Source organism: Lepidochelys kempii, chromosome 21 (assembly GCF_965140285.1).
Source record: "Lepidochelys kempii isolate rLepKem1 chromosome 21, rLepKem1.hap1, whole genome shotgun sequence".
Classification (NCBI taxonomy): Eukaryota; Metazoa; Chordata; order Testudines; family Cheloniidae; genus Lepidochelys; species Lepidochelys kempii.
The window spans coordinates 8,535,043-8,549,825 of NC_136400.1; the positions used below are offsets into that span (position 1 = coordinate 8,535,043).

Genomic DNA, 14,783 nt, shown 5'->3' on the forward strand with positions numbered 1-14,783 from the left:
TAGGGTTACATTAGGTTTTTGGATGCTGCTTCATTAGAATAAATATTTCTATGATACATTCCTATTTAATAGTAGAAAAATAAAATATCAAGGTTTGCTGGTGACCCAGAGCCAAGGGATGCAGCCTGTGGGCCATTCTGCCAGCTCTCCCCACCCGCAGTGAAAACGTGAAAGATGCTTTGTTTCAAAGCCGTTCATCCTCAGCGTCTCCCCCCACCCAAAGCCCGTTTTTTTTTAAAGCAGCCTCATCGTCTCTGTTTGATGAGAAATGCAGGAGACATAGGAAAAGTCTTTTACAAAACAACACCCACGGTTCTACTAACTTGTTAAACAGAGAGAGGCTGAAAACTGCCAACGCCTCTCCAAGGAAAGACACGAGAGTGAGAGAGAGGAGAGAGAAAAAGCAGGTTATTTATAAAGTCAGGCAGTGGTAGGGTATCTTCACTCGAGTCTGCAAACTGTCTGCTGCTGGGAGGTCACTCCAGAAGAAAAACCTTGCAGTGCCCATGACCTGCAAGCACACTATTTGATCAGGACTGCGGGGCGGGCACCAACCCTGGCAAATTGAGACACACACATGCTCTTTAATACACAGGAGATCAGGCAGACGAACACTGAGGCTTTGGAAAAGGGACTCTGGGTCCGGTAAGTTGATTTCTGTATTTATCATGGGTTATGCTGCCTTTTTTTTTTATTATTTGTTTGCATACCTGCACCGCAGAGGGAATGCAACCCCCTCGTCATGCCGGTGGCATGATGTTGACACAGGGAGCCCTGTGAATCACACGCCAATGACATGGATGGCACAGGTCTGAGCCTCAAGGGCTGCTTTGGTTACCACTGGGGGAGCTTTCGCCCTTATTAACAATGCCATTTTTCATTGGTGACTTGTTAGGGAGGGGTGAGACAAGCTAGACAGACAGATTCATGCCAGACTCCAGACCCCCAACCACCACCTACTCCACCCAGCACAACATCTACCTGGCTCTGCATTGGGTTCTAGATGAAGGATATTCCCGGGTTAACAGGGTGAGAAGGTGGCAATGATGGGGATGGATGAAGCTCATGCTGTCCGACTCTGGTTGTTCCAGCAAGGTGCCCTATGCAGCACAATCCCAGTTAGACTAGCAGTCAGTGGAATGGGACCAGCTTATTCATGCTGACAGATGAAGATGTTAAACTTGTTTTATCCTACACATGAAAGGGATACAGACCCCACTGTAGAAATGGGGTTGGACAGTGGAAAGCTCCCTATAGGAAGGGGGCTGTAGGTTGAGAGACAAACCCTGTGGACTTGGCATTGGACAGAGGGAAACTGTGCTGTATATGCAAGAGAGGCTCCTTAGGAGCGGGTAGATTGGGGGAAAGACCATCTCAGAATGGTGTGTACTTGCAGGAAGGTACCCCTAGGAACAATAGTGTATAGTGGAGATTCCCCCTTAGGAAAAGTTCCACATAGTGGGAGAGACCTAGGAATTGGGGCAGACCCCCTAGGAATTGTGCCAAATAAGGGGGGACAGAACCCCTAGGAATTGTGCCAAATAGGGGGGACAGACCCCCGAGGAATGGTGCTGTACAGTGGGAAAGATGGCTTTTAGTGGGGGTGGAGGAAGCCCATTTCTCGGGAAGCAGGAGTAGTATTTTACCAGTCAAGGTACCCCTGGAATGGGAGGAGGAGGAGAGCTGCTCTCTGAAGCAGCCTGCATGCCAAGCTCCTGCACCGCACACAGACTCAGTAATGCACCACATTTCACTGGCCCCATCGGCTGCAGGAACTCCTGTAGGTATGGAAAATGGAAGAAACCCAAGAGCCCAGCCACGGAGTGTTTCAATCCCTCTTTTCTTCCCACACGAGCAGCCTGCCAGCCAGCAGTGTGCCTAGGTGGCGATGCGCAGTCTGGCTCAGAGCAGGACTGTACCCTCTTTGTCTGGAGTGCCGGGATTCCTCATTAGGGCTGGAGCAATAAATATCCCCCCCTTCCTGCAGCTCTGTTCTGTATGTATGTCTGAGTCAGGGCTATGGGTGCTGTGAGGCCCGCTACAAGTAACCCAGAGGCCTCCTGTGATAATTAGTCTGGGGACACCCCTGCCAAAGCCGCAGTTTGGACAGGCTGTCTGCACTGCAGGGGCAGCAAATCCAGATCAGAATGTCCAACAGGCACCAATTTCACAGCTTTGCAAGGGCCTGGACATGCCTGCAAGGGGACCTCTGATCTTCCACCCTTACTTGGATTATAGTAGCACCAGCCAAGAGCGCAGCCCCATTGCGCTAGGTGCTGTACATACGGGCAGTGATGGTCCTTGTCCCACAAAGCTTACAGTCTAAATACTCCAGACAGAGAAAGAATGGGAAGTGTTATTGCTATCCCCATTTCCAGATAGGGAACTGAGGCCCAGAGCGAGATAAGGTGACTCAGGAAGACGGTGGCAGAGATGGGAGTTGAAGCCCGGTCTCCTACAGCCCAGGCCAGTGCTGTAAGCACAAGGGCAGCCTTCTCCTTCCGCAGAACAGACCTTAACATTAAGTTGGACTCCCAATGCTCAGAATAGCTGGAAGCAGCCCACTCTCCATCATGCTGGTCACTCTGAGACAATAAGGACAGGCCGTTGAATGTTGATGAAGTGCTTTGTGGTACATACTGGAAGATGCCTCCGTCTCCAGGGTCATTCTCCCCTCCCCCTCTGGGTGGGTGAGCCCAGTCCTGCCCCCACTGGGAGTTTGCTCGCTGATTTGAGGGACTCAGCCTGCTCCCATTGTGTTACCACTGCCCCGAGGTCCTGGCATGTAAGAGGAGGAGGTGAAGGACTGAACCTGCTCTCATCCCTTTAACCTCTCCCACTCAGTGCAGCCTGGGGTATTTCCCAGATGCTTTCCAAACTCTTCCTTGCATGCTGTTCTATGCATGCAGAATTAAGGAAGGAGTGTAAGCCACTGTGTGGGTGGTTATATGGCCCTCATGGCCATGGTGTGCCAAAACCTACTGTCGTTAATGGCAAGGTAGGGCAGTATTATGTAGGTAGGGCTTGTTTAGTTTGCAGAAGAGAAGAGTGAGGGGGGATTTGATAGCAGCCTTCAACTACCTGAGGGGGGGTTCCAAAGAGGATGGAGCGCGGCTGTTCTCAGTAGTGGTAGCAGATGACAGAACAAGGAGCAATGGTCTCAAGTTGCAGTGGGGGAGCTCTAGGTTGGATATTAGGAAACACTGTTTCACGAGGAGGGTGGTGAAGCACTGGAATGCGTTACCTAGGGAGGTAGTGGAATCTCCATCCTTAGAGGTTTTTAAGTCCCGGCTTGACAAAGCTCTGGCTGGGACGATTTAGTAGGGGTTGGTCCTGCTTTGAGCAGGGGGTGGGACCAGATGACCTCCTGAGGCCTCTTCCAACCCTAATCTTCTAGGAATCCATGATTCCATTAACCCCATTGTACAGATGTGGAACTGAGGCGTGGGATAGATTAAGTCACTTCCCCAAGTCACGAAAGATGCCTGTGACAAAGCCAGGAATGCCAGGTTTCCTGAGTCTCGATCCAAAGCCCTCTCCAGTAGGCCACCCCTCCTCCCCAGCCAAACAGGCTTTGTCTCATTGCGTCCAGGTGCCTGGGTCTGTGACTGCAGCCTGATGAAATATTAACAGCAACAATTTCATGCCACTAATTTAGCCTCTTTTCTTCTGCATGTAAATTATCCATGAATAGACTTTGATCTTAGTAAACGTGTTTGCGATGCAAAAGTCGATGATGAATGGTTACTTCAGCCTCTGGGTTTCATCGTGACTATTTGTCACTTCAGACAATTGCTATTCATGGGGTCTAATTGGTCACTTAAGTCACAAGGTATTGTTTCTGCTTCCTGAGTGGGTGACGCCTAAAGAGCTTCCAAGCAACCACTCATAATGCAAATCTTTATACAGGTCCATGTGCATTAAATATATTTGCAATGTCAGGAGACTTGGGTTCTCTTCTCAGCTCATCACTGACCTGCTGTCTCTGTCTCTCCTCCATCCTGTGTACTTCTTGTCTATATATACTAGGATCAGGAACTCTTACAACGTACAGCTCCGAGCACAATAGGGCTCCAATCTCATTTGTAGCATCTATAGACACTACTGTAATAATAAAATAATAATAATAATAATAATAAATAAGTTATCATGATCAAAATGTCACTGGCATGAATGTTCACAAAAAGCAAATGAAACGGTGATGAATTGGATCCAGCTCTCTCTATTACTGCCACTCAAGGGCCCCCACCCGCAGTGGTATGATAATAACACCTGGCTCTTATACAGCACTTGTCATTAGCAGACCTCAAAGCACTTTACAAAAGAGGTCAGTGTCATTATCCCCGTTTGTACTGAAACGCCAAGAAGGGAAGTGACTTGTCCAAGGTCACTCAGAAAACCAGTGACAGAGTCAGGAATAGAACCCAGGTCACCTTGTTCCCTCTCCAATGCTCCAGGCCCCATGATAAACACCCGCCTGCTTCCTATTTCTAGTCACTTGTGCCTGACCTAAAGTTGCTCATATTTTTCCCACTTCTATACAGGTTCCATGAGGTTCTGCACAATGCACTGGGCTTCTGTCCTGATAGTAGCTGGGCTGTGTGGGGTCTCCCTGGGCCAGTATGAAGACGAAGAAGATATGTACTGGCTGCATCAGTACCGTCGCAGCCAGGCGTTGTCCTATAACTACATGCCGTACTACGAGGATGAGGTCCCTCCTTACTCTTATGTCCCGCCTGGGTCCTCCTTTGCGGAGCGCATCCCTGAGCCCGTTTCCCGGGAATGCCCCCAGGAGTGCGACTGCCCCCCCAACTTCTCCACAGCATTGTACTGCGACAGCCGCAACCTGAGGTACCTTCCCTTTGTGCCTTCCAGAATGAAGTACGTCTACTTCCAGAACAACCAGATCACCACCGTCCAAGAGGGGGCTTTCGACAATGCCACGACGCTGGAATGGATTGCGCTGCACGGCAATCAGATAACCAGTGAGAAGATGGGCAAGAAGGTCTTTGCCAAGCTCAAGAACCTGGAGAGGCTGTATCTGGATAACAACAACCTGACCAAGATGCCCAGCCCCCTGCCCAGGTCCCTGAGAGAACTCCACCTGGCTTACAATCAGATCACCAGGATCCCATCCAATGCTCTAGAGGGGTTGGAGAACCTCACTGCCCTGTATCTCAGCCACAACCAGATCCATGATATAGGAGCATCTTTCAAAGGGTTAAAGTCCTTGATCCTTGTTGACCTGAGCTACAATCACCTCAGGAAGCTCCCTGATGGCCTCCCAAGCTCTCTTGAGCAGCTCTACCTAGAGCACAACTACATCTACACCATCCCCGATGAGTATTTCAAGGTGTCCCCCAAGCTGCTCTATATCAGGCTGTCCCATAACAGCCTGACCAACGAGGGGCTCTCCTCCAACACCTTCAACACCAGCAGCATCCTAGAGCTCGATCTGTCTTATAACAGGCTCCAGAAGATCCCCCGGGTTAGCACCAACCTCGAGAACCTCTATCTCCAAGGGAACCAAATCAATGGTGAGCAGCATCCCAACCGCAACCTCTTGATGTTAGGGGGTCCCATTGTCAATGGTCAGGACAAGGGGTAGGGAGATGGGGAGCCAGGTTCTGGCACTGTTTGTTGGATGCAGCCTGGTCTAATGGCCTGAGCAGAGGGACCGGAACTCAGAAAACCTGAATTCCATTGCGGTCTATACCACTGATTTCTTATGTAGCCTTAGGACAGTCACTTCCCTACTCTGTGCCCCTGTTTGCCCCATCTACATGGTGAAGTGCTCTGAGATGCTGGGATGCACGGTGCTCTGGTAAGTGCAAGGTGTTATCCTTTTGCTCAGTGGAAGTCTTTCTCGTGTCTGTGAGATTATCTTTTTAAATTCTGCAAGATGAGGTAGAACTCCACAGGGAATTTAAAGGTGAAGAAATAACGAGATTGAGATCATTAATGATAAAAAAAAATACTAGCTGAATTAAATCATCAGAGATCAGGTGACAAAGGTCATTTTAGGTACAAATGATGTGGCTGCACTGAGGATGGGGGATGCCACCGAAAGAAGAGGACATCAGAAAGTATAGTGTATCCGAATAGGATCATATCCCTTTAAATGTTTTGAGAACCCTGTCGTGGCGCTCACTGTGTCCTCTATATTAGAAGCCAGTGAGAGCAGCAGCGTGTAGGTGGCTAAGACTGACGTGTTTGTGTATATCGAGTAAACACAGTTATTTGGGACCCAGCTGTGCGCCCATGTGGTTTCTTTATATGAACTTTTGTTGTGAAAAGAGTAAAAAAGCACAACAGAAAAGGTGTGAAAAGAAGAGAAAGAAACTCATCCTTTGTATGGCAGGTGAAAGACAATATTCTGCCCTCCCCCCTCACGCTGGTGCACAGATGAATAACCCTAGAGACCTACATTTGGTTCCCTGCACTGGGATGTAAACTGTGGTGCAAGTGACACACCTGATTCCATTCTCACTTACGTGGGTGTAAATGGGGAGTGACTCCACTGAAGTCAGTGGTGTGGGTGGGAGCAGAATTGGGTCCAGAGGACATAGGTTTGATCAGGAAGGAGGGGGTAAGTGGCAAAGAGGTGTAACTTACGCCACGCTTTGGCACTCAGTGGGCGTGCAAGTCTGCAGGGCCCAGATTCAGACCCGAAGAGTGAGCACAACTCCTATTAAACCTAATGGGGACTGTGTCTGCTTACACCAGACCTGAAGCTAACTCTGGGAATATGGGTAATGGTGTAGGTGCACCTACCCATTTATGTGCATGGGCAAAGGCTGCTTTCTGAATGTCAGATCAGCGCAAGGTTTGCTACTTTGCCAGTTACATGCACCTGGTAACATACTCTGTCATTTACACCAAGACTGATTTGACCCATGGGAGTTGCACCAGCTCACTCCAGCTTGCATTTGGCCCATGCAGTCCACTTGTGTCTATGCATTTGGGCTTCTGCCTAACTTAATACTGTATCCATTCCTGGCCTGGAGCACTGGCTTCTTGACATTACTGGCTCGGAAGCCAAAAATAGTGATGCTCCTCTCCCTGGGGTGCTAAAGCACCACAGTGCATCTCTTCCGCCCTGCTGCTGCGAGCATGCATCGTCATTACAATTAGTGAGAGCTGCTGCCTGGCCTTTCCGGCAGCCTCCTTGGCACAGGGACTAAATCCATCTGCACTGTCCAAGAAACTCCAGTGTGGATTTAGCTGGGAGGGGCCTAGGTGATACTGACACGAAAGCCTGAGCAAATGTCTGAGGGAGGGTCTCCATCAGGGTGGGATGATGGGGTTTGTGCTGGGGTCAGATGGGGCTGGGGGTAACAGGGTCTGTGTTGTCACAGGGATTCTTGTATCTGCTCACGTTGGCAGACCCTGAGCCACCCTAGATCAGAGATTTGTGCACAGGATAAATAGTCTTTCTTGACCAGCGGTTCTCCAGCAGGACCGGCATTGCCAGGCTTTGATGACTGCTGCTGTAGGCTCCACTTGCCCTGCTCAATGCTGAGCTTCTGTCTGTTTCCTCTTTACTGGTGCACATTACATTCGAAGGCAGGGGTTCTCAGCGTTTTTCTTTCTGAGGCCCCCCTCAACACGCTATAAAAATTCCACGGCCCGTCTGTGCCACAACAACTGGTTTTCTGCATATAAAAGCCAGGGCCAGAGTTCAGGGCAATTTCCTGGGGCCCCACACCATAGAGGGCCCTGTGAAGCTAAGTTGGTCAGACTTTGGCTTCAGCCCCAGGTGGTGGGGCTTCGGCTTTCTGCTCCGGGCCCCAGCAAGTAATAATGGCGGCCCTGCTTGGCGGACCCCCTGAAACCTGCTCGTGGCCCCGAGGGGGCCCTGGGCCCCTGGTTAAGAACCACTGTTCTAAGGGGCTATGGAGTTTCCAGACACCACTGCAGTGTAGCATGGACACAGCTGAATGGGAAGTGACAGAGCCAAGGAATTAGTCTGGTTCACTGGGACAGTGGTGTACCATGTTGCAAGAGACACCAGATGCTGTGTGAGGTCTCATTCAGAGGACTCCCTCGCAAGTGCTGTCTGTGACTTTGATACGGCCATTACATCACTTGTCACTAGCCGCAGCAGAAGTCCCATCTGTAGGGGCAGCATCTCCTGGTTGGAAAGTTGTTGGCCACCTCTCCTTTTCCATTCCTAAAGTCACTTATTGGTCCCCAGAAACCAACTGCCATTAATGGAAGCTCTGCAGGTCCAGATTGGAGAGGGGATGCAACCCTAAACTGTAGCTTGCATGCTGGCCACTTAGTTAATAATATCTCCAGCTATTCCCAACACACATGGAACAAATACGGGAAGGAGGAAGCCTTCAGTCCGTGATAGCAAGTTACTGAAGCAACCCATATCATGGGCTCCAGTAACCAGTACACAAAGGTTACCGTGTTCCATAGATGACTCTTCATTCAGAGGGATCCCAAGAAGACACATAGAAAGGACCAGACAAAACCAAGCATCTTTCTTCTTTCAGTCTGCCTCTCTCTCTCTCCCTCCTTACTGGGATCCACTAAACTTCTGCCATCAGCAGCTCTTTAAAATTTCTCCAATTTGGCAGCATCGGGGAATTCAGCTTTGGGCCTGTTTATTCTAAAACCTTGGATCACGCAAAGCAGCTTGGATGTAATAGGCAGATACTTTCACGTCGGAAAGTCTCATGTCAGCATCTAGATTTCTCTCCAAAATATCCAAGTCACAAGAGCAACGTTCCTGTTCAAAATTTGGTTCCCCCCTAAAAGGCAACTGGAAAAATCTTGTCTGAGATTCTAAATGTGCTATTTTGGGGGGTTCCGGAACCTTTAACCTGACAGTCACCACTTTGAATCCAGCCTAGGTCCATTGCTGATCATAAGTCATGAATGTTATTTTCTGAAGGATGTTCAGTACACTGAAGAGGTTTCATCTTATTATTTATTATTGTCTTGCTTATAGACCCAACCGAGATCGGGACCCTATTGTACTAGGGGTTGCATAGACTCATGGTAAGAGACAGTCCTGCCCCAAAGAGCTTGCACGCAGATCCTCAAAGATATTTAGGTGCCTAACTCCTATTTATTTCAGTTTACCTCCAAAGTGGATTACGCTAATTCAGAATAAGGCATTCCTATTCCGAAATAAGAACATCCACACATGGAGTGAATCATGAATAGTTAGTCTGCTTTAAATTCATATCCTAACTTTTTCTGGATTATTTTTCATGTCAACAAGCCCTTGGTCTCTTTTGCCTTGCTTTGCCAACTGTTTGATGCAGATAAGAGCACTGCCCTACCTCACCGCAGTGTTGTGAGGGTAAATCCATTTTTTAAGAAAATGGGGGGTTCCTAGAGTAATGGTGGCCATATAAGCACTTAAGGCAGGCACCCCAAAAGAGGCCCCTCCAGGTTAGTGGAAGCATCATGTGTGGGAAGCTTGCCCTGTCATTTCCTGTGCTGCTGAGGTTCTGTGGTTAAACAGAAGCCTTTCATCTCCAGAACCAATCTGGCATCTTTCGCCAGGGCGAAATTCACTGAAATAAGAAAACAAATGGAACATATATTTTTTTAAGCTGGATGCCTGGAAAAATCCATTCCTGCTTCACTCCCCTGACAAGCCCTGCGATCCGGATGCTCTGTAATATCAGAGAAACCTGAGCAACAAGCCGTGGCTGCCTGGATCACTTACTTAAATTAAGTGTTCGTGATGCCATCAACTGTTTTAAGGGACATGCGTAGCCCTGCACTGGGGAACTGACAGACATGCAAAACGAGAACAGACTCCCAAATGTTTGCTTTCAACGTGTGCAGTTGTTGAGTCTGCACATAGATGGCGTTAAATCATGCTGGCGCTCAACCCCTTCTGTTTATTTAGTCATGCATTTTTACGGCTGTTTTTGCAGCTGAACTTGAAAATATTCAGTGGGGTTCTCTGAAGACCTTTATTTCCCTGTAGTGAATGAGGAATGCTGCAGATCGACAGAATTGAGAGGCAGTGTTTTGTTTTAACACAGACCTGGCCTCTGCTGAGCTTTTAAGATAATGATGTTATGATCTCCTGGATGGAAGACATTCTCCCTGTGACCTCATCTCCGATGGACAATATCACTTTGTCTTTAGTGTCATCATCCAAGGATCTCAAAGAACTTTACAAATCCTAATGACTGAAGCTGAGGCAGTGTGGTCCAGTGGATGGGGCATTGAACTAGGTTTCGGGAGAGATTGGTTTGACCCCGGCTTTGCCACAAACAAGCTGTGTGACTTTTGGGCAAGTCATTTAACCTTCTCACCCACTGACTGTCTTGTCTTCTGAAGCTCTTTAGGGCAAGGGCTGTCTCTCACTATGCGTATGTACGGCACTTAACACAATGGGGCTTGGATCTTGGTTGGAGCCCTTAGATGCTACTGCAGTGTTCCCATGTAGGTAAGTATGTTGGGGTACTCTACATACTAGTACTTAAGTACTTTAAATTTTCTGTACTTAGTACTTGAATTTAAATACATTTTAAAGATACTTAAAGAATAAATAACTTTTTTTATCTGCAAATACTTTTTCAAAATAGCTGTTTGAAACCATCACATCCCACCCAACTGTCCCAGAATCTGGCTGGCCCCCAGAACCCATTGTCCCAGCTTAGGGGTTTCAAGCCTTGAGTGCCGGCTACCAGGGCTTTTTTCTGTTGGCCCCGCTGTTGCACTAGCCAGGGAGGGTGGCAGCCTTGCCCCCCCACCCAACCTTCGTTTCTGATTGGTCAATGCAACCAGTAGCGGGAAACCCGCTCCCCGGCCCAGCTGCAATGGGGAGACTTGTTCACAGGCCCTGGGGAAACCCCAGAGCACAAGGCCCCCTTGTATGGATACTTTTCTGCAGCAACAACTCTGTGATGGATCAGTGTCCAAAGAAAAAACAGATAAGCTATTATAAGAATTAGCTTAATTCTTATAATACGGGGGTTGAAAGAACTTGTACATATACTTATAAATACATCAGTTCTATTTCCACAGCATACTCGTACTTCTTGTAAAGTTCTCTGTAATGGTGTGCTTGGCACTTATATGGAAGTCCATTTTATCAGTACATGTGGCAACACTGTGCTGCTGTAACAGAAATAACAGGGTGTCACAACAGGGAAATGGAGGCAGTGAGAGATGAAGTGACTTGACCAAAGACACATAGTGAAACAGTAGCAGAGGCAGGAAGAGAACTCACGTTTCCCATCTCCCTGCTCTTACCATTAGTCAGGGCTACTCCCCCTGTGAAAGAGCGACAGAGGGCCAGCAGACAGCTCAATGCCTATTCCCTGTCCCGCTGCCCCTGGGTGGTGCTGGAGAGATGGAGTCTCACTGTTCTCCCAAGTCTGCGTGTGAGCAGTGCGGTCACCTCCCCGGCTTTAAACGAGGAACATCTGTGCTAACAAATCCTCTCTCCCCAGCTAGGTATTTGTTAAGTCTCCACCAAGTCCTGGAGCTTTGCTGCCCCCTGGTTGCTCTCTTCCTTCCCAAAGGCTGCACGGAAAGCTGGAGCATGCCCCTCTCCAAAACATACCCTCTCCCACAATACAACAGGGGGCTTTCAAGGTTTGCTGTGGCTCTGTAGTGACCCACTGGGATCAGAGCAGCCCCCTTCACTGTTAGCAGACAGATCTTGCTAGAAGTAAGGATAACAGACCCAGCCCTGCTCTGCAAACTACTTCCCTTCCCCATGTTAACAGGAGGGCAGGGTCTGAACCCTCCCTCAGCTACACGAGTGAAACTCCATTGACTTCAGTGGGGTGACTCCTGATTTACACAGGAATGAATGAGAGGAGAATCAGGGCCAGGGCATTTTCTGCCCTTTCAGACATAGCTAGTGATTTTGGTAGCTTCCGTTTGTTGGGTGCCCAACTTTAAGCGTCCTGATTTGCAGAGAGAAGGCGCTCAGCGCTGTCTGAAAATCAGGCCTCCTAAAGGTGTCTCAAAATCATTACTCAGTTCTGAAAGTTTTGGCCCTTGTCCAATATATGTTCCAAACCCCACTGAGATAGCCCAAGTGTGGTTTTTAGTTATGGGAGGGATTTTTTTGTGTGTGGGGGGACAACAAAGGGGGCACAGTGGTTCTCAACTGAATTCCAAAGGCCCTGTGTCTGCACTATGGAGCAAGACATTGCAATAAAATGCACTGTATAAAAAAGTGTATTCCCATGGTGCCTAGGCATTCTAGTCATGTCCACTTGTTATGACTATTATTACCCATGGTGCTGTTAGTACTGATCGAGCCGAGGCATGGCTCTTTCCCATCAGGACTGTATGAACACTAGCTAGAGAGTTCTGAGCTCCAGCTGTCTCTTAGTGCTCTGTCTCCTTTTCCCCCTGCAGAATTCTCCATCAGCAGCTTCTGCACACTCGTCGACGTCATGAACTTTTCCAAGCTCCAGGTCTTGCGGCTGGATGGGAATGAGATCCAAAGGAACGCGGTGCCCCCAGATGCCCCCCTCTGCCTGAGACGTGCTGCCGTCATTGAGATTTAACCCCAACTGACCCCCCCCCCCCCGTCCTCAGGGCAGCACCACACCCATTCCAGTAATCCAGGCTGGGGGAGGCCTTCATTCTTGTTTTAATGCAGCTTGATGGTTTGATCTGGCTTCTGCAATAGCGTAATATGGGTGGCACAATAGCAGCCAAAGTAGAAGGGATGTGTCATTAACTCCACCCACTAGCTGCTACCCCTTTTAGCTTATCAGGTCACACCAGTATGGAGGCAGGTCTCTGCTTTGTCCTATAAAAACCCTACTTTTCTCTCTCTAACCAGCCAATCAGTTCTCTTGATGATTCCCCACCATTGTCTTGCTGCCCGCATGTCCATGCGGCTCCCACCAGTATGGGTGGGTTGCTTGGAGGGGACTCAAGTTGTCTCCGTTCAGATGCATTGGATTTGAAAGTTTGATGCCAGCTGGGATGGTTTTGGGGTTCATGTTCTGTGTAGGAGGAACTGTGGTAAAGGGATCAGAGGAGGAGGAGAATTCAAGTTTTTAAAAGGTGGTGTGGAAAAACAGAACAGGCTATGGGACAGGATGGGGATCATTTGAAGAGAGACTGTGGAAGAGAGGAGCAGAGAGGAAGGGTGAGAGGAAAATTTGAATGGAAAAATTGCAATAATCTATGGGTCAGAACTTCCCCAGGTGTAAATGGGTGTAGCCACATTGACTTCAGGCAGCAGGTTTAAAACAAACAAAAGGGAGTATTTTTTCACAAAATGCACAGTCAACCTGTGGAACTCCTTGCCAGAGGATGTTGTGAAGGCCAAGACTATAACAGGGTTCAAAAAAGAACTAGATAAATTCATGGAGGATAGGTCCATCAATGGCTATTAGCAAGGATGGGCAGGGATGGTGTCCCTAGCCTTTGTTTGCCAGAAGCTGGAAACAGGCGACAGGGGATGGATCACTTGATGGTTCCCTGTTCTGTTCATTCCCTCTGGGGCACCTGGCACTGGCCACTGTCAGAAGACAGGATACTGGGCTGGATGGACCTTTGGTCTGACCCAGTCTGGCCGTTCTTATGTGCTTATGTTCTTATGAATGATGCTGATTTACACCAGCTGAGGATCTGCAACTTTACATTCTGTATGTACTGGTCTCCTCTTACTTGAGACTGCTGAACTTTCAGGGGACTATCTTCCTAGGGCACACTGCAGGCTTCTGTGTAGCTAGCAAAATGTAGGAGCTGGTTTATAAAGGGGAATTGCTGGGGTGGGCGGGGGGAGGGGGGGCAGATTTGTTTGGTTCAAAGGTTTGCAGGCTAGTTTTTGAGCCCCTCACTTTCCTTCCCTCCTCAGAATGTGGGCAAACCAACACGGCCTATTGCCCGATATGTGGCCAGGTGTCACCATCTAGCTGGAATTTGCCACTAGGATGTTTCAAGCTGAATTGGTCCAAAAGAAAAAATACCAATAGATACATAAAGCCTGGTTCCCATTTATCCTATAGCCCTTTTGAACTGCAAGAGGGTGGCAGAGCGGCTTTAGCGTGAGTGCAATTATCTTAGTGCCAGCGAGACTCTGTGTTGTGGGTTTTTAAATTGATAGACCTTGGGCCAGATTCTGATCTCTGTAACAGTGGTGTCAAACCCGGAACAACTCCATTAGATAAACTATAAGGGTTACAAACCCTCTTGCTTCTAGGTACCGGTTAACCAGCAACTGCTGGAGTTAGGGTGAAACTACTGCTAAGGGAAGCTCGTCCAAGAATTGTCCTGAAGGAATTTCTTGAACATTGCTGTGAAGCCGCTGATATTGGTCACTGTCAGAGACAAGATACCAGACAGATGGGCTCCTGGTCTGAGCTAGAATGACCATTCCTATTGTATGCTAGCCTTCATCTTTCTCTGTAACATTTATCGCGTGCCTGCCACCAAAGTGGCTGCCAATGGAAGTCAGTGAAATGTTACTCTGTATTTTTGCCGGAGATCCAAACGTAACCTCTCCTCTTTGTATTAACTCTTAATTCATAGACACAAACACCCTTAGTGGGCAAAGCAAAAGGCGCATATGTGGCTGAGCAACAGAGATGGATCGACAGGCGGCTGAAACAAAGTTAGCCACGTGAACGTGACACATTTACCAGGCAGCAGCGCTCACAGGTGGGGGGTGCGGTGGGGGGGTTGTCCCTGTCCTGTCAGCCAGCCATGCCAAAGTACCTATAGGTGCTGGAACTAGGAGTGCGGGGGGATGCTGCCGCACCCCCAGGCTTGAAGTGGTTTCCACTATATACAGGGTTTACATTTAAAATTCCACCTTTTTCTGC

General features: G+C 48.5%; 1 protein-coding gene across 1 annotated transcript; it reads left to right on the forward strand.

Annotated features, from left to right (window-relative positions):
• Positions 1-272: 272 nt before the first annotated feature.
• Positions 273-13,724, forward strand: FMOD (fibromodulin). The gene is made up of 3 exons (XM_073319556.2): positions 273-645; positions 4,545-5,537; positions 12,358-13,724. Exons 2-3 carry the CDS (start codon positions 4,550-4,552, stop codon positions 12,507-12,509), a joined length of 1,140 nt encoding a protein of 379 aa, XP_073175657.2. The 5' UTR covers positions 273-645; positions 4,545-4,549; the 3' UTR covers positions 12,510-13,724.
• Positions 13,725-14,783: the final 1,059 nt, after the last annotated feature.